Source organism: Podarcis tiliguerta (genome assembly GCF_965153285.1).
Source record: "Podarcis tiliguerta genome assembly, chromosome: 17".
Taxonomy (NCBI): domain Eukaryota; kingdom Metazoa; phylum Chordata; class Lepidosauria; order Squamata; family Lacertidae; genus Podarcis; species Podarcis tiliguerta.
Window position 1 is genome coordinate 39,611,918 of NC_139550.1, and position 25,610 is coordinate 39,637,527.

At 47.3% G+C, this 25,610-nt stretch overlaps 3 protein-coding genes across 3 annotated transcripts in view; 1 reads left to right on the forward strand and 2 right to left on the reverse strand.

Moving 5' to 3' along the window:
* LOC310668159 (uncharacterized protein) overlaps positions 1-7,622 on the reverse strand; it is a 172,092-nt gene extending 164,470 nt beyond the window's left edge. The window contains exon 1 of the mRNA XM_083421191.1: positions 7,264-7,622. The gene's annotated coding sequence lies outside the window, so the exon portion shown is untranslated. The remainder of the gene's footprint in view (positions 1-7,263) is intronic.
* On the forward strand, positions 1,207-13,468 carry LOC310668151 (uncharacterized protein). Its single transcript, XM_083421174.1, has 5 exons — positions 1,207-1,534; positions 6,489-6,657; positions 10,209-10,386; positions 10,472-10,543; positions 12,341-13,468. The coding sequence occupies exons 1-5, from the start codon at positions 1,468-1,470 to the stop codon at positions 12,503-12,505; spliced, it is 651 nt and encodes a 216-aa protein (XP_083277300.1). The 5' UTR covers positions 1,207-1,467; the 3' UTR covers positions 12,506-13,468.
* Positions 13,469-14,143: 675 nt separating this feature from the next.
* The window catches only part of CFP (complement factor properdin), a 29,848-nt gene continuing 18,381 nt past the window's right edge, over positions 14,144-25,610 (reverse strand). Inside the window, exons 4-10 of the mRNA XM_083421091.1 lie at positions 22,757-22,927; positions 21,337-21,534; positions 20,560-20,733; positions 18,858-19,052; positions 15,950-16,061; positions 14,793-14,932; positions 14,144-14,685 (exon numbers count right to left, since the gene is read on the reverse strand). Coding sequence (XP_083277217.1) covers positions 14,681-14,685; positions 14,793-14,932; positions 15,950-16,061; positions 18,858-19,052; positions 20,560-20,733; positions 21,337-21,534; positions 22,757-22,927 — 995 coding nt within the window. The 3' untranslated portion in view covers positions 14,144-14,680. The remainder of the gene's footprint in view (positions 14,686-14,792; positions 14,933-15,949; positions 16,062-18,857; positions 19,053-20,559; positions 20,734-21,336; positions 21,535-22,756; positions 22,928-25,610) is intronic.

Below are 25,610 nucleotides of genomic sequence, written 5' to 3' on the forward strand. Positions count from 1 at the left end.
GTAAGCCAACTTCTGTTCTCTCCTCCGATCTCTTCTCTTTCTGTCACACGCACCTCTATTCTCTCAGTGCAGTAGCACCCCAGATTTCCACCCAGAATTCAACCCTGCCTCAACCTCATCACATACATTCCCATCACCTCATCACTACCTAAGTGGTGGGCGGGGGACGCATAGCACATGCCTTAGCTCAGAGCAGATTACGGGGGGGGGGGGTTGAATTTGGTTTGACACAATCCTCGTGCCTGCTCTGATCCCCTCTAGATTCTCAGAAGCACACATCTCGAACATTTCTCCCAGGCTTCAATGCCATACCCACTCCCATGGGGGTAGCCAAAGGGGGCAGGGAGGGGCAGCTGCCCCCATCAATAAAAACCAATAAAAATCCATAGCTAACTGAGGTCCTGGCTACGCCCATCATGCCCACTCCCCATTCTTCATGCATTCAAAGGATGGACCCTTTCCTGCCACCCGTCCCTTTATGTACAGTGGTACCTCGGGTTACATACACTTCAGGTTACAGACTCCGCTAACCCAGAAATAGTACCTCGGGTTAAGAACTTTGCTTCAGGATGAGAACATAAATCTGGTGCTCTGGTGGCACGGCGGCAGCAGGAGGCCCCATTAGCTAAAGTGGTGCTTCAGGTTAAGAACAGTTTCAGGTTAAGAATGGACCTCCGGAACGAATTAAGTACGTAACCAGAGGTACCACTGTATTTGACTGATCAACTAATACCAAATTAGAAATGAAAACTGATATAGGCTTTAAAAAGTGTGAAACAAGTAAATTGCTTGTTTTGAGATCAACCGTATGATGTACAAAGCAGCAATCAAAGTATAAAATGCAAACTGTAACACCCCCACAGACACTGAGATTAGCAGATCAGAATCTCCCCAAATTTATGCTCAAACCCCTAATCCCCCCCCCCAAAAGTGCTTCCTTGCTCTTCCAGCATTTGTCAATGGAAGCTCTGTACAGCTCATCCCCTTGGAATATCCCCCCCCCCTTGCCATCTGCTGCACACCTGCCTCTTTGGGGGCCCTGCACTCTCTTCCCCCTCCCCACAAGGGTGTGACATAGTGCACAGACACACACACACACCTGCCCTGAGGGGCTAACAAGAGAGGGGAGGGGAGGGTGTCGGGCCTGTTAGAACTGGCCAATTCTAGCCCCACCTCTCTGCCTCTGCTAGGTAGAAATCCAAAAGTTCAAGAAGGGATGCTGTGGGTGGTGACGGAAAGTTGCACTCTTCGAAGAACAACCTGTTGGGTCCAGAGAACTGGTGGTCCCCTTCAGCCCTGGGGAGAAAGGGGGGAGCATTCAGAGCCTCCCTTTGCTGGAGTAGGGAAAGATCTCGAAATACCCACAGCTTGAGCAGATTAAGCATCTAGATTCAGGGTGGCCCTGATTTCTGCAGCGAATTTCTCTCGAACAAGCGGCAACTCTCCTGTGAGGACCTCCTAGCAGAGATGGCCTTGGCTGATCTTCACTACACCACAGGCATCAGCAGTGGATTCAAGGTCTACATCTTGGAAGGTGAGTCCCACAAAGCCTTGCCTTTAATGCAGTTTGTGTGCAACTTCCAGTGCTCCCTTTTGCAGCCGCAGAGGCAGTGGGATGTAGCGGTTAAAATGAGCACATCCCCTTTAACCTGGCTGAGCGCTGAGCCTAATGCTGCGCACGGATCCCTGTTCCTGCTACACCACGTATCAGCCATATCCTGAGGGCATGAAAAGCAATTGCAGGCTCCAGCTGTGCTGGGCCTGGGAGAGGCAGCACCCTGCCTGCCACCATCTCGGCTCTTCCAGGTGTCCCCACTTAGATTCTCCTCAGTGGCCCACTTCACAGGGCCGGCCACTCTAACACTGCCTTGCTCACACCCCCGATTCACCCTTAGAGGTGCATATTAGAGTGGAAGTATATTGGGGGAGAGAAAATTTTCCATTTTTAATTTGAATCTGCTTGCAGTATTTCGTTCACACACTCACCTCCTTCTGATTTTTCAATGTGCATACTTTTATTTTTATTTGTTTTATAGGTTTATAGGCTGCCTTTTGAAAAAGGAAAACAGTTTATCCCCACCAGCTGGTGGTTCCTTTTAGATTTGCACACAATACTCTTGTCTGTGTCTATCCTCCTTCCCCCACTGTTGTCTTCACAGTTGGAATTTGGATTGTATGCTCTCTGGGGCAGAGGCTTCTGTCTTTTACAGTGATTATGGTAACACGCCATGTGCTCATCTTGACTGCAGCCCACAAAAATAAGGGGTGTTGGAATCCCCTTTGGGTGGGGGAAGTGTTCTGTCTTACCTGCCTAGAGCAGGAACAGTGGGGTTCAGCTAGGGAAGGGGGTCAACAAAGGGTCTCTTGGCACATTGAGACCTATCGGATGTATTGCATCAGTAGCTTTCATGGACTTGAACTCACTTTGGCAGATCCAGGCAGCATTGTCCTCAGTTTCACGCAGAAGTTGGCTCTCATCCCCAATAGCTTTCCCCACCACAAATCTGGGCAAGCGCTCTGAAACAAGCGAGAACTGGCATGAATATGGGACAAGGTGCACTGCTAATTAACTAATCCCACAACCTACGAACGCAGGTCTAGAGGCACATTGCATACAGAAGTGGTGTCGGGTGCCACACCAGTACCTGTCTGAACAGGAACCATTAGTCAATGCCATTGCTCCACCCACTTTGAAAACAGGAAGGAGCATTCAGCCCAGACATTTTCTTTGAGGTCCAGACTTACGCGCTCAGAAAAGGCAAGTGGCATTGCCTACCTAGAGCTGCACATAGAATGCAGATGGAGGGAACTGCGAATGTATTTGAATGGTTGGCCTTAAAAGGGATATCAGGGATGGGGAAACTGTGGCCCCCCAGATGCCTTTGGAATACAGCTCCCATTATCCCCTGACCTTCGGTCACGCTGGCAGGGGATGATGGGAGCCCAACCTCGGGGGGTGGGGGCTACAGATTCCCCATCCCTCATCCCTGTTTTAAATAAATAAATAAATGGATGAATCAATGAATGAATGAAAGCCAAGTCTCCCTGCACATGGACACCTAGCATGGCTCTTTTCCCAAATGTGCTCATTTTTTATGGGTATAGGATTTTTAATTCCTTTTTTCTTTTTCTTTTTTGAATGAGGGGCATTCAGAATGGGATCTACACCCTGAGGCAGTTCAGTCCTAGGAGGGCGATAACAAGTCCTTTTTCTGCATCTGCCCTAAGACTTAGAGTGTTGCCGTTCTCAACAGGCTCATTCAGAGCAACTGATCCTCACAAGCCTCATGTGCCGCCCAGACAGCTGCTCTAGTCATCATGGCAAACAGGAGGCAGCCCCACATGGGGGCTGGAGAAGTGCTGCTGCTCAAAACTCCCCTGTGGCCAAGCAGGAAAGCGTAGCAGTGCATTGCTAAATCAGACTGGCCCTGTGGCTTTGTCTAGAAGCCTAATAAAAGTGAAGATCATGTTCCCTGTGTGATTATACAGGAGTGGGTGGGGTGGGGTGGTAAAGCTTATATTCTGTGAACCGCCTGAGACCCCTGGGTATAGGGCGGTATATAAATTTAATAAATAATAATCATAATAATCATAATCCCTGACAGGTGCCAGACAAAGTTAGTTTAGGAGTTTTTTAAAAAAGTTAAACGTCTGCATCTCAGGGAGAAAAGCATCTGAAAACAGAACTTGGAAAGGCGGTCATTTTGTGGAATTTGTTGACACCTGAGTATCTTTCCCTTTTGTTTCTGAAATCTTCATGGCTACAAAGTCAGCACAGGACTTTCCCCTTTATCTTCAGTCTTGGAGAAAAGCAGAAGGGAAACTTGAAGGAAGTCCAGAGCTTTCATTCCAGCCATCTCTGATTAAAGGATTCTTGGTAGCAAGATTAGGAAGACCCCTCCTGGAGGGCTGCTCCCATTCAGTCCACACCATGTAGAGAGAGACATGCACACCAGAGCAAGGGCTCTGTGACCTCCGCACTAAACAATAAAATAAAATTCTGCATCCAGACAATCTGAATCCTACATTTTAAACAATGAATGTTGATGCCTGATATGTTGCTTGTGCTCTTTTTTTAGACTCTCATTTAGCATAATTTATTCTTCAGTGTTTCCCTTCCTGCATAGTTTCTAGTCATGGGGAGGAGCGATGTCAGGCACCACTTTTAACCACAGGAAATCATGGTTAGCCACTTCTCTGGCAATTCCAAATGTGTTGCTCACACCTGTTTTTAGATGAAAGCAGAGATTCTCCAGATGTGGTGCCCAGTGCCATGTTCTGCGCCTTTTCTGTGCTCCTGTGGAATCATGGCAGGCACACACTCAAGAAAACAGATACACGCTTATAACATGGCTGCTTTCCGTAATAAGGATCCCTGCCAGAGCCACAAAGCCTGACATTATTGCACACTGCTGAATGCTCTAGTCTGCCCGCTGCCTTCATTTGTTCTGCGAGAGCCTCTTCTGGGCAAAAGCCCCGGTGGTGTTTGTCCTTTTGGTTATGGATATAGCAGATTACACAGGATGCTATCAACAGTTCAAAATTGACTTCCCCCAGTGCAGTATGTGAAGCAGCACTTTAGTATTCATGCTCATGCATGTACTTGCATAAGCACTTGAATCAAGATGTATCCAGCCCTCTACTCCTTAGGCCCTCCAATCCTAAACCTGCTTACCTGGGAGTAAGTCCCATTGAATTCAATGGGGATTACTGCTGAGACAACGTGTTGCTGGACTCCCATTTCCCCTGTGGGAGCTGAGGGGAGCTGGAGTGCAATAGCATTCTTTGCTCTAGAGGCTCTGAGAAGGGGGTTCAGCCTTAGAGACTGACAGCTGTTGCTGTCTCATGCTGAGCAATCTTTTAAGAAGTCCTGCTATAAGACTGTTTTCTGCAGATGCAATAGAGGCGATGAAGAAGGTCCTCTTTGCCATCACCGTCGCCACTTGGTAGGCTCAACATTGAGCTCTAACCCGTGTCTGGTCCGATTTCCGCCACCAGCGCTCTAGCCGTCTCAGCGATTGTTTCATCACCCTCAGCTCCGGGAGAAACTGAGGGAGAAGACGCTTTGGAGCCAGACAGTCAATAGCCCTGGTTAACTCCATATTCCAACGGGTCACCGGGGAATCAGCTGAAAGTCAATCAACATGGGATAAAGCATCCCCTACCACTCTCTGGAGTGGGACGTGGGTGGCGCTGTTGGTAAAACCTCAGCGCCTAGGACTTGCCGATCGCATGGTCGGCGGTTCAAATCCCCGCGGCGGGGTGCGCTCCCGTTGCTCGGTCCCAGCACCTGCCAACCTAGCAGTTCGAAAGCACCTCCGGGTGCAAGTAGATAAATAGGGACCGCTTACCAGCGGGAAGGTAAATGGCGTTTCCGTGTGCTGCTCTGGCTCGCCAGATGCAGCTTGTCACGCTGGCCACGTGACCCGGAAGTGTCTGCGGACAGCACTGGCTCCGGGCCTATAGAGTGAGATGAGCGTACAACCCTAGAGTCTGGCAAGACTGGCCCGTACGGGCAGGGGTACCTTTACCTTTTTACCACTCTCTGGAAACCGTCTGGATCCATTAAGTGGCGGGGGCGGACCATCCAAATCAGTCCCACCTCCCTGCAGAGGGGAAGGGTCTCAGAGAAATCCAGTTGCACCAGGAAGTGATCTGACCATGGCACTTCTTTTGTTTTGCTTTTACTTAGTGTCAGATCACCAACATCCATAGAGGTGAACACCAGGTCCAAGGCATGTCCGCGGCTATGAGTTGGGCCAGACTTATTCAGGGAGAGCCCCATGGAGGCCATGCTTTCCACGAAGTCCCGAGCAGCCCCTTGTAAGGTCGTGTTGGCATGGATGTTAAAATCCCCTAGGATAAGGTTACCAGGCATCCCCATTTCCTGGGGACAGTCCCTGGATTTACAAATCAGTCCCCATACAAAATCCATTGAAGCTGACTAGTGTCCCTGGATTGAAAACAATCTGGTAACCTTACCCTAGGACAACCAAACTAGGTGTCTCCAGGAGCACATCCATCACGACCTGAAGCAGCTCAGGCAGGGAGTTCTTGATGCAGGATCCTTGACCTTCTCTGGGTCTCCATGCCTTCTGCCCAGTCACCATTGCATAATGGGAAACCCACATTTGCAGACACAGCCAACTTGCTTGCTGCCAGTTCCAGGTCCATTTTTGCTCTCATGCCTAGTCCCAAACTACAACACCCAGGGCCAGCCCCAGACATTTTGGTACTTGAGGTGAACCACAAAATGGTGCCCCCTTCTCACCAGGAAAGAAGGGAGGAGTGAAGCTCAACACCAGGAGCAATGGGGGGATAAAGATCTACATTGGGATCCACTGCCTACGGGGACCTTGCTGCCTGAGGCGGTTGCCTTGCCTTGCCTCATGGGTGAGCCATCCCTGACGGCACCCCCACTCAAGCGTTCCCGTCCACCCTGCTGTCAAGTTGCACTGCAAGATGTTTCATTGGCGCTCTCTTTCCAGGTCAGTCGTCTTTCGAGAACGAGCCGAGGTTCCCCCGCTTCCCAGCCCATCGGCTGCCTGTCTATGCCATCAAGCGCAAGCCCAGTGTGGATGTGAGAAGCCCTGAACGGAGCTTGCATGGGCAGAGGGCGTCGAAAGTCAAGCGATCGACCTGCGGGCCTGTGGCAGCGTGAGTGACCTTGAGGACCACCAGGGGGCATTGTAGCATAAGGGCTCAGCATTTTTGAAGCAACTTTTGAAATGTTTGGGCTCCGGCCTCTGGCAACCCTTAAAACAGCCCTGCAAGGTGTGTCAGTCTGCCCCTCACCATGGTGCTCATGGCCAGCCAAGGGTGACACAAGACTTGCTGATTTATAGGGTTCTGACATCCGGTTGCGTCACAATCTCCAGGCACGGCTTCACTCTTTAAAGCTCCATGTCCAAGAGGGTTTGGGTTTTTGCCCTGGCACTTCCCCTAGGAAAACCCCCGTTTTACCAGTGAATCAGAGCAAATGGTTCTCCATAGAAAACTGCTGATTTTGCCAGGGAAGGGGCAGAAACAATGGCTTCAAGTTGTAAGACAGGAGGTTCTGACTTAACACCAGAAAGAACTTTCTAACATTAAGAGCTGTTTGACAGTGGAGCAGTCTCCCTCAGGAGGTGGTGGACTTTCCTTCCTTGGAGCTTTCTAAGCAGAGGTTGGATGATGCTTTTCTTTTAATGATGATCTAGTTGAGAGTCCTGCCTTGCAGGGGGTTGGGCTAGATGACCTTTGGGGCACACCCCCCCCACACACACTTTGTGATGCTATTATTCTCTCCCAGCCCTACCTGGAGATGCTGGGACCGAACTAGGGGTCTCTGCATGCAAAACAGGTGCTGTGGCACTTCCTCTAATCCCGCCAGCTGCCCGTTGTGCAAGAAGAGTGAGCCCACACCGCACAGCCCAGAAGCATCTGTCCCAGGGCAGGGTTTCCTGTGTGCCTTCTGGGCGCTGCTCTGTGCTGGGTGCTGCCCAAGTCACAAACAGATTCTTGCCACTTCCAGGTTGACGGTTGAACAGCTAAAGCTCTGAACCGCACCTAGAAAACACTGTCTGCAGTCCCGGTGGAGCTGTGTGTAGGGGGACCTTGTTAGGAGAAGACAACGCAGGAAGCAAAATAATAATAATAATAATAATAATAATAATAATAATAATAATAATAATAATAAATTTTATTTATATCCTGCCCTCCCCAGCGGATGCCGGGCTCATGGGTGTAAAAGCGTAGATATATGAACATACAGGATTTGATTTATTATAATTATGAAGACAGCTCTCTCAGTTCATTGACCAAGTACTTTACCATGTTTTATCCAATTTCTCCTAATGTTTTATCCAATTTTTCCTACTCTTGTGGAGTAGATCACTGTTATTCCCATTTCATAGATGGGGAAAATGAGCCTTGAGTCCAGAGATCATGATTTGCCCTCACCTAGTCCACCTTTCAATAAGCACTGAAGGCCACTACTTTTGCAAAACATGTTTTTATTCTGAATTAATTTGCTCTAACATCTGCTTTTAGAGCTATGCAGTTGCTGGCATACGTTAGAATCCCCGATGCACTGATAAATGTGAGAGAAGCAGTGCAGCACAGTGGTTAGCGTGCTGGACTAGAACTTGAGAGACCAGGATTCAAATTCTCCCTCAGCCATGAAGCTCACTGGGTCACCTTGGGCCCATCCTATTTTCAGACTAACCTACCTCACAGGATTGTTGTGAGGATAAAATGGACGCTGTACTCTGTAAAAACCATGTGCACTGTCTGGAGGTCCCAGTTCCATGGGGACCCGGCGCATTTTACCTGGGAAGGAAGAGCCTTGGGCAACTCATTAATTTCTCAGCTTCAGTCCCTCAAGTGTAGAATGAATAAGCTGTATAGACTATTTTATATTAATTGTATAGGTCGTGCTTATATTTAAAACAAAACTGGGGGTAGGGATGAATACAAGCCGTAGTTCTGTCTGTGGGTATAAAGCTGTAGTTAAAATGACTTACAGGGTGACACCCACATTACTGGGTGGCCTCTTCAAGATGCTCTGAGCCATATTCCGAAGTCTCGTTTCTCCAGATGCCACCTTCTCCTCTGCCAGTGCATGAAGACTAACAGAGGACATGGGTTTCTGCTCTCCTCCCAGTTTATTGTCACAACAACCCTGTGATCAGGCTGAGAAACGGGACTGGTCCAGAGAGCTTCATCTAGCCACCTCCTGACCAGCAAGGTCTAGCACAGGGTCACTGCTTAGCCTGGCATCCAAGTGGCAGAGAATTGCCAAGAGATCTAGTGTGGGGTCAGGCATGCTTCCTTCCGCATTGCAGACAGGGCTTAACTTCCACAGGGAAAGTGACAAAGTGCAAGACTTTAAGGAAGAAACATGACGCTCCATCCCTAATCCCTGAAGTGAGGGGGGGGGTTGGTGGGTGAGGGGAGAGCACTTTGCACCACTTCTTCACTGCTGTTTCCTGTGATGTGAGGCTAAGACCCCAGATTCCAAAGAGAGACTCTCTAGATTATTATTATTATTAATAATAATTAATTAATCAAATGTACAAAGAATGGATGCTTTTGAATTCTGGTGCTGGAGGAGACTCTTGAGAGTCCCATGGACTGCAAGAAGATCAAACCTCTCCATTCTGAAGGAAATCAGCCCTGAGTGCTCATTGGAAGGACAGATCCTGAAGCTGAGGCTCCAAGACTTTGGCCACCTCATGAGAAGAGAAGACTCCCTGGAAAAGACCCTGATGTTGGGAAAGATGGAGGGCACAAGGAGAAGGGGACAACAGAGGGTGAGATGGTGGGACAGTGTTCTCAAAGCTACAAACATGAGTCTGACCAACCTGCAGGAGGCAGTGGAAGACAGGAGTGCCTGGTGTGCTCTGGTCCAGGGGGTCACGAAGAGTCGGACACGACTAAACGACTAAACAACAACAAATATGCTATCTTTCATCCATAGATCTCAAGGCAGTTCACAGCATGGCAATTGGCCCTCAAATAGGCTGTGGCTCCGTGCAGGAGCAGATTTCACATATGGATTAATCTAGCCCTGTAATCCAGTATCATTTGTACAGCGGCGGAGCATATGCCCGTGCTGCCCAGGGCGGGTGCACTCCTGAGGAGGCGAGGCACAGAGGGGGCCTCCCAGGTGTGGGATAGCTGCTCGGGTGCACAGAGCGGCGCACGCACCCTCCATACTGAAGTGGTTTTCAACCAGTGTGCCATGGCACCCTGGGGTGCCTTGAATGATGGTCTGGGGTGCCGCGGGCAACACTGGCCTCTGTCCCTCTTTCCTCCCCTCTCTTGTCTCTGCCTCCCAAAGGCTTGCACAGCTGTTTGTTGCAGCAGCCCTGGCTACAAGCTCCCCAGGCGAAGGGTGCCTCTTGGGGTGGCCAGGGGGTGCTTCCCAGGCCCCTGTGGGGCAGTGTGAGGAGGCACCTCACTTTGGGGCGGGGGGGGGGAGGAGTTGCCCCGAGGACTCCCAAGGAGAAAAGAGGAGGCTGAGGGAATACTCCACAAGGGAGGGTGTTTGAAAAAGGGTGAGGGTCTGCCAGTTCTGTGGACAAGGGGTGATATAACTGGGCTCCTGAGCCCCACAGGGGTGCCGCAGAAAGAATGTAGTTGGTCAAGGGAGCCATGGACTCAGAAAGGTTGAAAACCTCCGGTATACTGTATAGGTGACTCTCTCTCTCTCTCTCTCTCTTCAGCTCCCTGGAACAGAGGGTTCCTCCTGCTGCACAGATCCCGATTGCTGTTCCCTGTGTCACCACGTCCAGACCTGAGCCTTGCAGAGACTCCCAAGTGCTTCACCCATCCTGCCCACATAAATGCCCCCTGCGGAAGCCCCTCCTGGAGCCAGCCCTCACTGTCTCCCAGTTGCAGCAGGTAAGTCCTGGCTAAGCGCTCCTTCCACCTTCACCTTGTCGTTCCTCATCTCCAGCTCAAAACACCTCTTTCCCTGATCTTTCAGATGCGGCCTTCAGTTATCACCTGCGCACCCCGCCGGAGCCGGCCAGAGAAACCTGAAAGCACCAGCCCTGCGGTGAGTCCCCATTTCCCCTCCTCTCTCTCTCTCTCCTCTCTCGCAGTCTCTTCCCCAACCTGCTGACTAAGGATTGATGGTAGTTGTAGTCCAAGCCACAGAGAACTAAGCTTTTCTTAGGCAGGAAGAAGGGGGTGCTTCTATTTATTTTCATTCTATTTTTGTAAAGTTTCGCATTATTATTTCATGTTATAATGTATATAAAAAAGAGATGCCAATTATAACACCAAATGACCTGCTTATTGAGCATTCATCCTGATTTGTTTGCAGGCAGATCATACAGTGTTGGATATTTAGTAAGCATCCATTCTCATTTGTTTGTGGAAAGATTAGAGGATGGTTGCATCAAACCATCAAATTCCTGGCCTGCTACTTTCCTTATTGCAAAAAATCTGATCTCTTAAGTGGGTTTGTTGCGCAAGGCCTCCCAATCAATTATAATGGTGCGACCTGAATGTGTCAGTACAGTGGTACCTCAGGTTACATACACTTCAGGTTACAGACTCCGCTAACCCAGAAATATTACCTCGGGTTAAGAACTTTGCTTCAGGATGAGAACAGAAATCGTGCTCCGGCGGCGCAGCGGCAGCAGGAGGCCCCATTAGTTAAAGTGGTGCTTCAGGTTAAGAACAGTTTCAGGTTAAGTATGGACCTCTGGAACGAATTAAGTACTTAACCCGAGGTACCACTGTATGTGATTGAACCCAACCCAAAAACAGGAGCTGCCTGGAAGTGTCCCCAGGTGACTTTTATGTCACTGTAATTGTCATGGCTTCTCCCAAAGGATCATGGGAATTGAATCCTAGAATCCTAGAGTTGGAAGAGACCACAAGGGCCATCGAGTCCAACCCCCTGCCAAGCAGGAAACACCATCAGAGCACTCCTGACATATGGTTGTCAAGCCTCTGCTTAAAGACCTCCAAAGAAGGAGACTCCACCACACTCCTTGGCAGCAAATTCCACTGTCGGACAGCTCTTACTGTCAGGAAGTTCTTCCTAATGTTTAGGTGGAATCTTCTTTCTTGTAGTTTGGATCCATTGCTCCGTGTCCGCTTCTCTGGAGCAGCAGAAAGCAACCTTTCTCCCTCCTCTATGTGACATCCTTTTATATATTTGAACATGGCTATCATATCACCCCTTAACCTCCTCTTCTCCAGGCTAAACATGCCCAGCTCCCTTAGCTGTTCCTCATAAGGCATCGTTTCCAGGCCTTTGACCATTTTGGTTGCCCTCCTCTGGACACGTTCCAGTTTGTCAGTGTCCTTCTTGAACTGTGGTGCCCAGAACTGGACACCAACGACACGTTGTAGTTTGGTCACACTGCTGAGAAATCTGTTAGAGACCCCTAGTTTTGCCAGACCCTCAACATAACTGCATTTCCCAGGGAATTCCCAAAATCTGTATATGAGGCCCCCTTTTACAGCATAATGTCAAATATTTGTTTGTGCAGAGTACATGCAGTCCTGATTCTAATTCACACACAATTCCCATATATATTTGTTCAGATAAACGTGCTGTGCATTTGGAAGGCAGAGAGGGGATGGAAGAGAAGGACCTAGAGGAGAAGTCACAGAGTAGTTACTCCCCCCACAGAGCACCCTTTAACCACCCTGCTGCTCTCACAGCTGGCGGGGGGGGAGGTTGAGGGTTGCTTTCCATACATCTGTTCAATTCACATACGGGATTATGAGCACAGAACCAGATGCTGAGGGGGTAGGAGAGCAGGCCAGGTTATGGCTTTTTGCAGGTGTCATCAGAAGCCCATATTTCCTGACCAAACCTGTTTTCTCCCAACAGATCACCCCATCAGACCGCAGGAGCACGAGCTCTGATCCTGCCCCCCCACAGAGGCTTCATGCATGGACCACGGGCTCTGTGGGGCCTTCAGCACAAGTCAGCAGAGAAGCATCTCCCAAGCAAAGAATCCAGCGTGCAGACAAGAATCCCATCCCCAGCGCTTGAAGCTCTTTGGCTTTGACCTAGCAGGTCCCTCCTGCGTCCCTGTTGTCCAGCAATGAGGAATCCTCCAGATGTTGCTGGACTCCCGATTCCCATCAGCCTCAGGCAGGGGAGCCAGCAGGGAGAGACGATGGCAGCTGCAGTTCATCAACATCTGGAGGGCCACAGGTTCCCTGCCCATCTGTATTAGCTATCCTTGGACCCCTAAGCCCAACCCCCATCCCTTTTTATGGCCAAGTAGCTGTCCATATTCCTACACCATGTTCCTGGCTCAGTGCCCTCCTTCCCTACACCTTGGGTTCTTATTCCCCTTCTAGACCTACAAATTGAACTGCCTTTCCTGTCTCAAACCCATTTATGTGAAAACCCTGCTGGTTCCAATGGAACTGACTTCTAAGTCAGCATGCTCCTTTAACACAAGAATTGCTCTTGCCCGGTCAGATACCACGGAGGGTCCATTCCAGTCCCATTTTGCTTTCAGCAGGAGCCAGGCCAGTGCTCCTGGGAAGTGAAGATGGAGCAGGTGCAAAGGCAAGAGCCCTGTAGTGACCCGGGTTCCAGAATGGTGATGTGTACAAAGCCTAAAATCCCAGCCTCTGTGCTGTGCACAGAGACTGGAACTGGAACTGAGAACGGAAAGTCTGAAAACCTCATACACTCCAGGAGTCCAGGTGATGTGTAGCCAGCAGGTGATGGCTAGAAACTTCCCACCTTGGTTTCCCCAGTGCAAACAAGCAGATAAATTCCAAGAAAGTACAAGAAAAGAAGAAATAGTGCCCGATCCAGCACTCATAGGAAGATCCAAGAATCACAAGTAGCCTCTGACAGAGGAACCAAACTAAGACAAAATATGGACCCTTTCCTACGTGGGACTCAGCCCTGAAAGTGGAGGAGAGCCATTTTAAAAAACACATCATTTTATATTTCTCTAATTCATGAGTGTCAATAAAGTAGCGTTGAACTGTGTCTTGTGTGTGCAGTAAGATTTCTGCTTGTGGTGCTTTTGGGTTTTTTGGCCTCAAAGCACTCTCTGGGCAAAGTGTTCAGGTTTGATAACCAGCGTTGGATCTCCATTCACTTTGTAGAAGTAATTCTTGCCAATTCTGCCCGAAATTAAACCAAATGTTTTAGTCCCGTTAAGCCTGTTCCATTACCATGGGGAAAGCAAGCCCTGAATTCTAGTTTATATATACTGAGAGGCCTAACAGAGACTGATGCAAAACCCAGAGGTCTCCACTTTATTGTGTCAGGGATATGTCTGTTAGATGAGTCCAGATGCAACAACCCAAATAGATGATTGTCTATCAGGACATCCCTTCCTACTCAGCTAATCACTACAATGGAATGTATTGCCTCTGCAACCTCAGCACACAGCCCAGCCCAGGAAATGCTTTTCACTCTGGAAGACTTAGAACCTTTAAGAGCATTCCAGGACAACAGGGCAGGCAAGCAAATAGCTAGAGAAGTTATTGCCTTTTTTACAAAGCTCCTGTCATTGTTACAAATTTTTTAGCATATTGTCAAAGATACTATTTTTCAGCAAATCTACATAGAATAATAGTATGGTAAGTCCAACCCCTTGCAATGCAGGAATCTCAACACATGGTTTCCCATCCCATTTGAAACCATACTGGACCCTGCTTAGCTTTGCAAATGTGCGAGCAGTTTTATTGCTGCACCACTAGGAGGTACATACTTTTACACCATATTCATCTGTCTGCAAGCAGAGCTCTCAACAAACAGCCTAAAACATCCAGATGCAGAGTAGTGGTTGCTTTTACAGTAAATGAAAACAGTAGAATCCATAATGTGATTAAAATCTCCCACCTAGGACACACGCTGGCCTGATATGCTAAGCATTTTTTTTTTAATTTCAAAAATAACAATCATATATTAAACAACAACCAACAAGCATACAATGAATTATATCTATGTGAAAATGAAAAAATGCTTATGAAATGGGGGAAAGCTTATATGAATTAATATCCACATTACACAGTGTGCTGACATGTAAGTGTCTTGACATATAAGGCAACTTATTGTACTGATTATTCCTCAGTGCTCAAGGTCACCATTTCAAAAAGAGGAAGCAGCTATTGGGGCTTGCAAAGATGAACGGAAGCTGACATTCGCCTGGCTCCTGGTAGTCTCCAGCACTGAAACCCAGTTTCTTCAAAATCAGTCTGGGGGTGGGGGGTGGAGAGAAAGAGAGAGAAACGTGGTTAAATCCAGGGGAAATGCTGGGCTCCCCCATCGTTTTCTCCTCCCCAGAAGATCGCCACCAACTCACCTTCACAGGGGGGCACATTTTGGCATGGTGCTTGCTCCTCCACCACCAGCCCCTGTCCATCCAGCGGCTGGCAGTTGGGTCTTGGGCGCCCCCAGAAGCTGACATTCAGTACCTTCCCGTTCTCTCCTTCCACTGTCATTCTGCAAGCCAGAGAGAAAGGATCACCGTGAAGGGGCTGCTTGGCTTAGGAGGTCACACTCCCCTCCCCCGTTCCTCCAAACTGGCTTCTCTGAGACAATAACAACACGACAACTCCAGCAGGATATGTCTTCCCCCACCTCCCAACACAGTGTGTGGTACCACTGCACATTTAAGGCTGTGCCATGCCACTATATACAGTCATGGTTTCCCCCAAAGAATTCTGGGAGCTGCAGGTTTTTAAGGAGCGCTTGTAGGAGACCCTACCCCATTCCCCTCACAGAGCTGCAATTCCCAGAGTCCCCAGGAAGACCAATTGACTGTCCTAACAACTCTCAGTATGCTTAGCACACTTCAGTTCCCAAGAGTTGTGGTTTTTTTAAGGAAGCCATGACTTCACCCCACTGGATGCTCAGAGCACCCCAGATATTGTTGCTGGCTACCTTTTGTACTGGTTTTGCATGTGACTGCGAAAGGCTCAGGTGTCTTTATATTCAGGGCCAGACTTAGGGGGTAACTAGGACCCTTTCCTGGATAATCCAGCAATGGAATCCTCTATTGGATTTTAACCCTTGCTGCATCCAGGACCCCAGGAATTAGAAGGGACTCAGTCATCATACAGCCTAACCCCTCCCTGCTCAAACTCACAACAGCCTGTTTCCAATCTGATTTTATTTATTTTGATAAATTGTATGCCCATTGGTTTTTTATGTGTGATTTTTATCAGTATTATTAGTGAACATTCTTTATTGTTTTGTGCAAACTGCCAAGTAGTTTTTGCCTATTAACTCTTGTCAGATAAATACATGAATTCTGCACTAGCTGCAGCTAGCCAGTTAAGCAAGTCAGAAAGTGGTTTCGCAGGCTTGCCCTTCAAAAATGAAACAACTCCCTATTTCTCTCTCCCTCAACTCAACTCAGCTCTCTCTCTCTCTCTCTCTCTCTCTCTCTCTCTCACACACACACACACACACACACACACACACACACACACTGCCCTTTTCTCATTTCATACTCACGGGTAATTGGGGTAGATGGCTTTGCACTCCCTCTTGCGAGATTTCATGGGCTTCTCCCCACAGGGCGGGTTGCAGAGGCCCCATGGGCTCCATTCTGTCCAGGCTCCTTTCACTGAGAGAAGCCACACAAATCAGACCCACAGGCTTGGCATCCCTTGACTCCACCTCTGCCTACTGAACAACTACCATGAAGGGAACTGTAGCTCTGTGAGGGTTCTCCCAACAGCTCTCAGAACCCTTAACAAACTACAGCTCCCAGGATGCTCTGGGGGAAAGCATTACAACTGTTAAAGGAGTATCAATATGGTGTCAATATGACAAGTAGAGTATCTGAAGAACCAGTGGGGCATGGCAGTGAGAGCCTCAGAAAGGGACCAGAAAGACATGGGACTCAGCTGCATGGTAAAAATAAAATGTTATAAATGCATTATAACATGTGGTACCAGATGGTGCTGTAGAGCTGGAATCAGAACTATAAAATTTTCCATTATGAGCTTTTAAAAAAAAATTCAGAGCATTTCTTATAGTTGTATAGATGCAGCCCTGCTCAACCTGAAGCACACAGGGTGGCTTTGGGCCAGGCATTCAAAAGCAAGGGGCAATACTCAGGTAGGGAGAGGCGGTTGGCTCACCTACCCTCTGCCATCATGCCTCATGTCTACAGCTCACTAGGGCTGTATCTGTTTGGAAAGAGATATCAGATACTACACTTGATCTTAACCAAAAGGCCTAAGAGATGGGAGCCTGTTACAGAGAACTCACTTGTGAGCGGACAGGTGTAAGGTTGCACTATATGAGAACTGAAATTTTATGTTGGAGATGCACAACTTGGATCCAGGGCTGGATAAAATTAAAAAACACAGATTTATTAGATTTGAAAGGGCATGACAATAGATTTGGTTGGCGTGCGTATTTGTGGTACAACAAAGGGAAAATACATAAAGCATTTTATAATCATATAATTAGGAGATCACTTTTAAGGGCATGGGGAAAACATAAAGAACTATTAGAACTAAAGGCCCCATGGTAGGTTTCCCCTACAGAAGTAATTTCAATCAAAAAAATAGAGATTTGCTAATAGAAAAGGAAGGGAAGTTAATACTGAAAGAATATGAGGAGATTAAAGAATATGTGTATGATTGGCTGCAATATCGTCAATTAAATGAGATATTTAAAGAAGATTTTTAAAAGGTTTTAGCTTGAATATTTCAAGATTCCAAAGAGAAATTATAGAAGATAATACCAAATTGTTGAAGAAAACAAATAATTTATTATTAGAATGGGAAACAAAAGATGAAGAGGTAAAAAGTATAATGATTAAATGGGTGCAAGATATAGGACACAATAAAGAAATGGAAGAATGGGAAAAATTATGGAGAGTAAATTTGAAATTTACTGATTGTATTTTAATAAAAGAGAATTATATGAAAATGATGTTGTTTAGTCGTTTAGTCGTGTCCGACTCTTCGTGACCCCATGGACCAGAGTATTACACCAGAAAAAAATAGCAAAAAGGTACAGAACAGGTTCAAATAAGTGTTGGAAATGTAAAGAAAAGGAAATGTAAAGAAAATGAAGGCAACTTTTTCACACGTGGTGGAATTGCAAACTGATTAATAAGTATTGGGATATGATTTGTAATGAAATTAAGAAAATATTTAAATTGACCAGAAGCTTTTTTATTAGGTATTACAGGTTAAGATTTACTAAGAGAAAAGAAGAAAAGCTTTATGTATGCTACAACTGCAGCTAGGAGGTTATTAGCCCAAAGATGGAAAAGCGAAGAAATACCAACTAAGGAAGAATGGCTACAAAAATTAACGGAATATGCTGAAATGGCAAAGTAAACAGAAAGACTCACGAGACTCAAGAGAGAATTTAAGAAAGAATGGGAACTTTTCATGTTGTACTTACAGAAACAATGTAACAATGTAAAGATCTAAACTCACTACCAGGATTTGAGTAAACATTTACAATTAACAACAGAAATAATAATTATCAATATGGACAATATGTACAATATCTGAAAGCAGGCAGGGTTTAATGGGGGGGACGGGGGACCAACCAGAAAAGGATGTTGAGGGAAGTCAGGGAGAGGGGGGAAATTGAGGGAATGTATTTTGTTGATTTTGATATGTGCCAATGTGATAAAAATGTAAAATCCAGTAAAAAATTATTTAAAAAAAGGAAAGAGATATCAGAAAGTAGAATCTTTGTTGCTGTTGTTTTTAAAAATCCACATGATAGAGGAATCATGAATGGTCTTATTAGATTGCACCATCTATGCCCAGCATTCTGCTTCCAGTGGAGGAGCCTTTGGGCTCTCAGAAGCAGGACACAGCCTCTTATTCACCACCCAGCACCTCAGGAGTATTGTCCAGGAGGCCTGAGCCCCAGGTGTTTGGCACTTTCCTCCCTTCTACCTGAATTGAAAATCCTTTTTTTATATATATAAGGCCACTTTCCCTCAGTGCTCACATCTGTGCCCATCTACACATCAGCATATGCTGGTTTTAGCATGTGTGTCTTGTGGGCCAGAGTCTTTGGGGGATCCAGCAACACCCCTATGGCAGCTTATTCAAAGAAATACGGCTTCGTTAATATGGAGGTTCCATTTAAATATCCTGGCTGGTTTTTAACAGAGTGACCTATACTCAAAACAAGTGCCTAATTCTGCTTTCTTTCTTTCTTTCTTTCTTTCTTTCTTTCTTTCTTTCTTTCCTTTCTTTTTAAACAAGCCACCCAAGAAATGGCCATCACATTGTGGGTGGGGAAGACAAAAAAAACTCAGATCACCTGGGGCCCGCAGCAGCCTCCCGTCCTCCAGGCTCACCCATAAGTGGCATTTCTGAAGCTTAGCCTTTCATATGGGCAGCTCCTTCCACCTCTTTTTATCCCCAGTACTCACAAGAGCATAACTGGACATTGTAGCAGCTTCTGATATCCATGGTTGGCCCCACACAGCGCTTGCCCTCATGCGCTCGTCCAACGCATGTCCTGGTTCTCCTCTGAAGTCCAGTCAGCTCATCGCAGGCGATCCTGACATTACTGGCTTTATTCTCACAGACACTCCATTCGGACCACTCCCTCCAGCGCCCGTCCACTGTGTGGCATTGCGGGAGAAGGAGGAGGGTCAAGAAGAATGCCAGCCAGCTTTGACGGTGGGCAAGGGCAGCCAGCCCCACAGTCCGGGGATGGGACTTGAGGGCCACCCCCCACCGTAGTCAGACACACACCCCCATCCAGGGAAATGAGAGTCACCATCCCAGTTCAAGGACACAGCCAGGCAAAAATCGCTACAGGAGAGAACAGAAAAAGAAGGGGCATGTTCTGGGCAGAGCAGGAGCTATGTGGTGTGCAGCTGGAGCATTCCAGGGGCCAGATAGAGAAGTCTGGGGGGCCACATTTGGCCCAAGGCCTGAAGTTGTCTACCTTGATGTCAAGCAGATTCACAGGGAGGGGGAGGGGGGTATTGTAACTTGGAGCAGCCCTTGGGACCAGAGTTATAATTAAATATAAATTCTTTCCTAGAGGTATGGATCAAAGAAATTGCACGCTGTTTCACACAAATCCATATATGTAGTTGTTAAGTGTGTACCTCCACCCCAAATTACCAACTGAACTTTAAAACTAACTTTTAAAGCATTGATTGTTCAAATTATAAAAAGATTTCATCAAGTTACAAAAATATAGCCTAAAGTCAGAAACAACACATGACCACAACCCGTAAGCAGAGCCAGCAAAGCAGGAAGATTCCATGGCATGAAACTTTTCATGAATAAACAGCTGGACCCTTTTCATTATCACCCGTGTTATTATATTCTATTAAGATTTTAATTAAATAAAATGTAAATTCCAGCTATCCAGATGTTTGCGAAATATACCAGGCCCAGAGTCAGCATGCAGCATCCATCCGCAGCCCCCCCCCCCCATGTTGGCTGCCCTGACCCCCAAATAGTGTCACTTCAGGGCATGGTAGGAAATTTACATGGCAGTTCCCAGACGTAGCCACAGGCAGGGCAAGGGAGATAGAAGCGGCCCACCGCCAAAGGAGACCCCCTCAAACCTGGAGCTGGCCAGGCCTCATCCTCATTGGTCAGCAGGCAGGAGCAGGCTGACCTCTTAGCAAGCAGCTAAGCAGAGTATGTGCATGATCTCTTTTTAAAGGGAAGCTGAATAACTCACAGAAGAAGCCTGGCCACAGCCCAGAGACGTACAGACAGACCTCCACAGTCTCCTCAACATGTGACTGCTCAGAGTGGCCAGAGTTTTTTGGGGATCTGGCAACAATCCCAAAGCACCTTATTCAAAGCGATACGGCCTCTGCACACGGAGGTTCCATTTAGTTCTTCTGGCTAGTTTGGGAATAAGTGGGGGCTTGAATTTCACAACATGAGGGACACAAGCCTTCTGAAGAAGGGGCAATATTCACCAGCAGAAGAAAGCCAGAAAGTGGTAGCAGGAGGGCCGCAGAGGGCAGTGGGCACTGGGGGCTGGAGGGAATGGAAGCAGCCAGGCAGGAGCAAGCGAGCGGGGCAGGCTTTGCGGTCTGGCTCTAGATTCCCACCCACAAGAGCTGCCCCGGCCATATCTCCTTCCTTCCCCATTACCTGGGCAGGGCGTCCTGGTGTTACAGGTGTCGGTGTGGGTGTCTGGACCGGGGCAGAACTTCCCTCCATGCTTTGGCGCAGGGCTGTCACACAGACGCTTCTCCACCGTTCGGCCAACCCCGCAGGTCACCGAGCAAGAGCCAGTGGGCTTCCAGCTGCCCCAGCTGCCGTCCTCTGTGGGGCAACACAAAGAACTCTGGACCCCCAGCCGGACTTGCTCAGACAAGCACAAGCTCTAAATGGGCATCGCTGTGGCCCATCAAGTGTGGAACTACATTGTCCAGGACACAACAGAAATTCATTTGGAAACTCTCTGCAGCAGGGCTACGAAAACTGTGGTCGTTGAGAGTTTCTTGGACTCCCAGCAGCCCCAGCCGTCAGCATGGACAATGGTCAAGGGTTAAAGGGGTCTTCACTGCTACATCCATCCCCAGCCTATAAACTAGCTCTGTCGCTTTGGAAAGCATTGGGACAGGCCAGTCTCTTTGCCCATTTCCTTTCTGGATCACGATCCGGCTGGCCAGAGACAGCAAAGAATCTAACATTCACATATGCATTAATGTAACATTTCTATATGTTAGCTGTACTTTTGTAATATTTTCTGCTCTTTGCATTGTTGTTGCTTTAGTTATCTGTGATATAGAACTGGCACAAATAGGTACACACTAAATAAATCCATAAGGTGGGGGGCTTGTCTCTTCAGAGTCCACAGGGTCATCACCCGCAAGCTGCTTGCAGGAGGAGGGCTGGGTAAATGAGGCAGCTTTCTTTCCTTACGTGGACAGAAGGGCAGTCCGCTGCAGGAGCGGTAGTCTTGGTCAGCTCCAGGGCAGGGGTTTCCAGGGGGATCTCTGGAAGGTGGGGGGCTGTTACACTGACGCCGGCGCTGCTGCCTGGGCTGTGGCCCGGAGCCCTCGGGAATGCAGGTGGCAGGGCAAGGTTCCCAGTTGCCCCAGTTGCCCCAGTTTCCATGGGCTGTGTGAAAAGAGAAGCACAGAAAGATGAGGGGTGTGAGGGGGAGGCGGTGTGGGTCAGGATGGGCTGTGCAGAAAGATGGCAAGCAAACCTCACCTCCCTAAGACCTGTGCCCCCTCCATCCTTGCTCCAGACTGTCCCATCTCTCTTCTCCATCAGATCATCCGGTCCCAGCAAAGCTCTACCAGCCATATTTCCTTTAATGCGTTCAGCACCCCAACCCCCCACCCTGATTCTCTCTCCTCCATCCATTCCCATCGCCTTTTTAATGGATCAAAGGAGTGTAAGAACTTACACTTTTATGTATAAGTGTAAGAACTTACACTTTTATGTATAAGTGTAAGAACTTATACATAAATGCTGCCACTCATGGACAGAAGGAAAGATTGATTTTACCATTTTCATTTTTTGGACTGTACCACAGTAAAAAAAAAACTCCCCCAAAAGTAAAACAGCCTTTTAAAGAAACACCACTATAACCATTTCTTGGATCATTTTGTATGGCTACCTACCAGTGAAATTCTTGTTGTGGCTTACAAAATAAAAATAAGCATCCAGTATTTTTTAAAAGTCAAGATACAACAATTGAAACAAAACAAAAAGTCAATAAACACAGCAACACCAAAAAAAATCCTAGAAGAAGCAGAATTAAATAATTTGCAGCTCATTTCAAAACCCCACTAAGAGAGTGATCCTATAGAAATATCCACCAGGATGAGTGTGGTTAGAATCCAGTGGATCTCTGAACTCTAAAGACTATTTTGAAGGCTTGTTTTCCCTCTGCCAGGTTTAGGCCAGCTCAGCTGGTAGCAGCCCTGCTCCTGAACAGAAATTGGATCTGGTGTTCTGTACACGAGCTTAACTTATGCTGGCTTATTGGGTATAGGTTTCTCCCTGAAAGATGGTGAGCATAAGCTTTATTTAAAACAATATTAAAACTGCGAAGGCCTAGCCCTAGGGTTTGTTTTGAAACACAAGCTTAAGTTTCATTCACCTTAGTGAATAAAAAGGTACCAGAACGACCACAAAAAAGACACCAGGTGCCCCTCTCTGGGGAAGGCAATAATCAACTATATATGTAGCTGATTAATCCATATTACATGTACAGCCTTGCTCCCTCCTCCATTTCAACTCTCTGACCTCTCATTGCATCCATTTTCCTTCCCTTCCTGACATCCTTTGACCCAGTTCTTATTTTCCAATATTTCTGTCAAAAACCTACTTGGGCAGATCAGGTTGGTGTCACAGGACCGTTGTTCGGCGCCGTCTCCTAGGCAACTGCCTCCACAGTCGGGTGCTGGATTGGTGCAAGTGCGCTTCCTTGTCTGCAGCCCTCTGAGGCAAGTCACAGAGCAGGGACTCCAGGCAGCCCAGGCTGACCAGCCTCCCACCCCTGCAAGGAAATAAGGGGCGGCATCAATGAAGACTGGGATGAATAGCTTCCGTGACATGCCCTGAATTCTCTTCATGAAGCCCAGTCTTTTCTGCAGAAATGCTCTTAGGAAGCAAGCAAGGCTGCCCATCTAACCCACTGTTGTCCACAGACTGACTGGCAGCCGCTCTCCGGATAGCTGATTCAGAAGACAGAAAGCGGGAGCTATTAGCGAAGCTGAAAGCTGAAGATTCATCTCATATATTTAAATCAAATCAAAGTGGGGTGGGAGAGGAATTCAGCAGCTACAAGAATCCACAGTAATGGGAAATTATCATCATAAACAGACAGGTGAGCTACAGGTGTGATCAGGATGCAATCCATATATCCACTGGCGGAGGAAGATGGGCTGGGGGAAATGCACCGCCCTCGGCAGCATGCTCCGGGTGGGGTGCCATCTTGGCTGCCCCCCGCCCCCGCGGCACACTACGCCCCTGGGGTGCACATCACCCACACCTGCTCTCCGCCCCCGGTGCCGGAGCATGAAGCTCCACCACTGCATATCTCACGGATGGGGAATTGGTGGTCTTCCAGATGTTGTTGGGCTCCAGCTCAGTTCCAGCCAGCAGGCCAGGGGTCAGGATGATGGAAGCTGAGAGTCCAGCCCCATCTGAAGAGCCACAGGCTCCCCACCTGTACTAACACACTTACCTGGGAGCTTGTTACAGAGAACTCGCTTGTGAGCAGACAGGTATAAGGTTGCACTATATGAGAACTGAAATTTTAGGCTGGAGATGCACAACTTGTGGGCTGGATTCTAGTTATGGGTAAATTTTACAAAATGTTAAGACAAACAAAAACCCCTTGGTTTTACAGATAAGGAAGAGAAGCAACTGGTTTCCATGTGGATTTAATTATAAATATTAATGATTTATTTACAGCATTTTTACCCTGCTCTTCAGTCAAAAAGTCTCCCAGAGAAGCTTGCATAAGATACCGTATTTTTCGCTCCATAAGACGCACTTTTTCCCTCCTAAAAAGTAAGGGGAAATGTTTGTGCGTCTTATAGAGCAAAAGCAGGTGGGAGGCTCTGCTCAGCGCTCCCTTTAAAGAGCCACGCCTAGCGTGTGTGCGACTCTTGGGGGCTTTTCCGCGAGGTGGGAGAAGGGACTGACAGGCTGCCCTCTGTCCCTTCCCACATCTCCCAGAAAAGCCAGCAAGAGCCGCTGCCAGGCTCTGCTCAGCGCTCCCTTGTAAGGGCTCCCTTTCGTCGCTCCTCCCGCTTTGCTGGGAAGCCAGCAGAACAAGGGGCGCTGTGCAGCTATCGCTCTTGCTCTGCTGGCTTCAGCGAGAGCTGCGCTGTTTGCTCGGCTGGCTTCTCAGTGAAGCAGGAGGGGCAACGGAAGGGTTTAAAGCAAGAAAAGCAAGAGCCACTTACATGCTCTGCACAGATTTTTTTTTTCTTGCTTTCCCCCTCTAAAAACTAGGTGCATCTTATGGAGCGAAAAATACGGTAAATAAAAACAAGGCAGCCCCTGATGAAGACTTACAAACTAAAAAGCACAATACAAAGGGGAAAATGGATGAGGAGGAAAGAGGAAAACAAGTAAACTCAGGCCCTAGAACTTAGCATACCATAGTAGTTCTTAAAGACCAGATGGAATAGAAAACAACCTGATAACAAGAGTGTATATCTGAGCAAGAAACTCTGTAGCTGAAAGGAAGCTGTGTTCAGCCCAAGTTAAAGGACCCTTCAAGGTGATGTCTGGCTTCACCCCAAGTTCAAGAGATCACAGGGGTAAAAACTGGGAAAAGTGAATTCAAGTTAAAAGCGTATGCAGATGACCTAGTGATAACAGTGGAAGAACCTAAAACCTTACTCCCTAAAGTAACAGAAAAAATTCAGAAATTTGGGGAGGTGGCAGGATTTAAGTTAAATAGGAATAAAACTAAATTATTCGTGCGGCCTAGCTAGGCCACATTGCTGCGATAAAAATGAATGTATTGCCTAGAATGTTGTTTTTGTTCCAAACATTGCAAGTTTTGGATAAAATGGATTGTTTCAAGAAGTGGCAGAGAGACATTTCTAGATTTGTCTGGCAGGGCAAGAAGCCTAGAATAAAATTTAAAATACTAATGGACGCAAAGGAAAGAGGTGGATTTGCCCTGCCAGACCTTAAACCTTATTATGAATCAGCAGCTTTTTGCTGGCTGAAAGAATGGCTGCTCCTTGAAAACACAGACATTTTGGATTTAGAAGGTTTTAATAATGTATTTGGATGGCATGCATATTTGTGGTATGATAAGGTCAAAGCACATAAAGCATTTAAAAATCATATTGTCAGGAAAGCATTGTTTAATGTCTGGATAAGATACAAGGACCTACTTGAAAATAAAACCCCAAGGTGGCTGTCACCAATGGAAGCGAAGGCTCTGAAAAAGCTCAATATGGAGGCCAAATGGCCGAAATATTGGGAAATTTTGGAACAAGAGGGAGATAAATTGAAATTGCAGAGTTTTGAAAAACTAAAAAATAAAGTGTGAGATTGGCTTCACTATTATCAGATAATGGAGGCATATAATTTGGATAAGAAAATCGGCTTCCAGGTGGAAAAATCAAAATTGGAAACAGAACTGTTAGACCCCAAAACCAAGATTTTGTCAAAGATGTATAACTTGCTGTTGAAATGGAATACTCAGGATG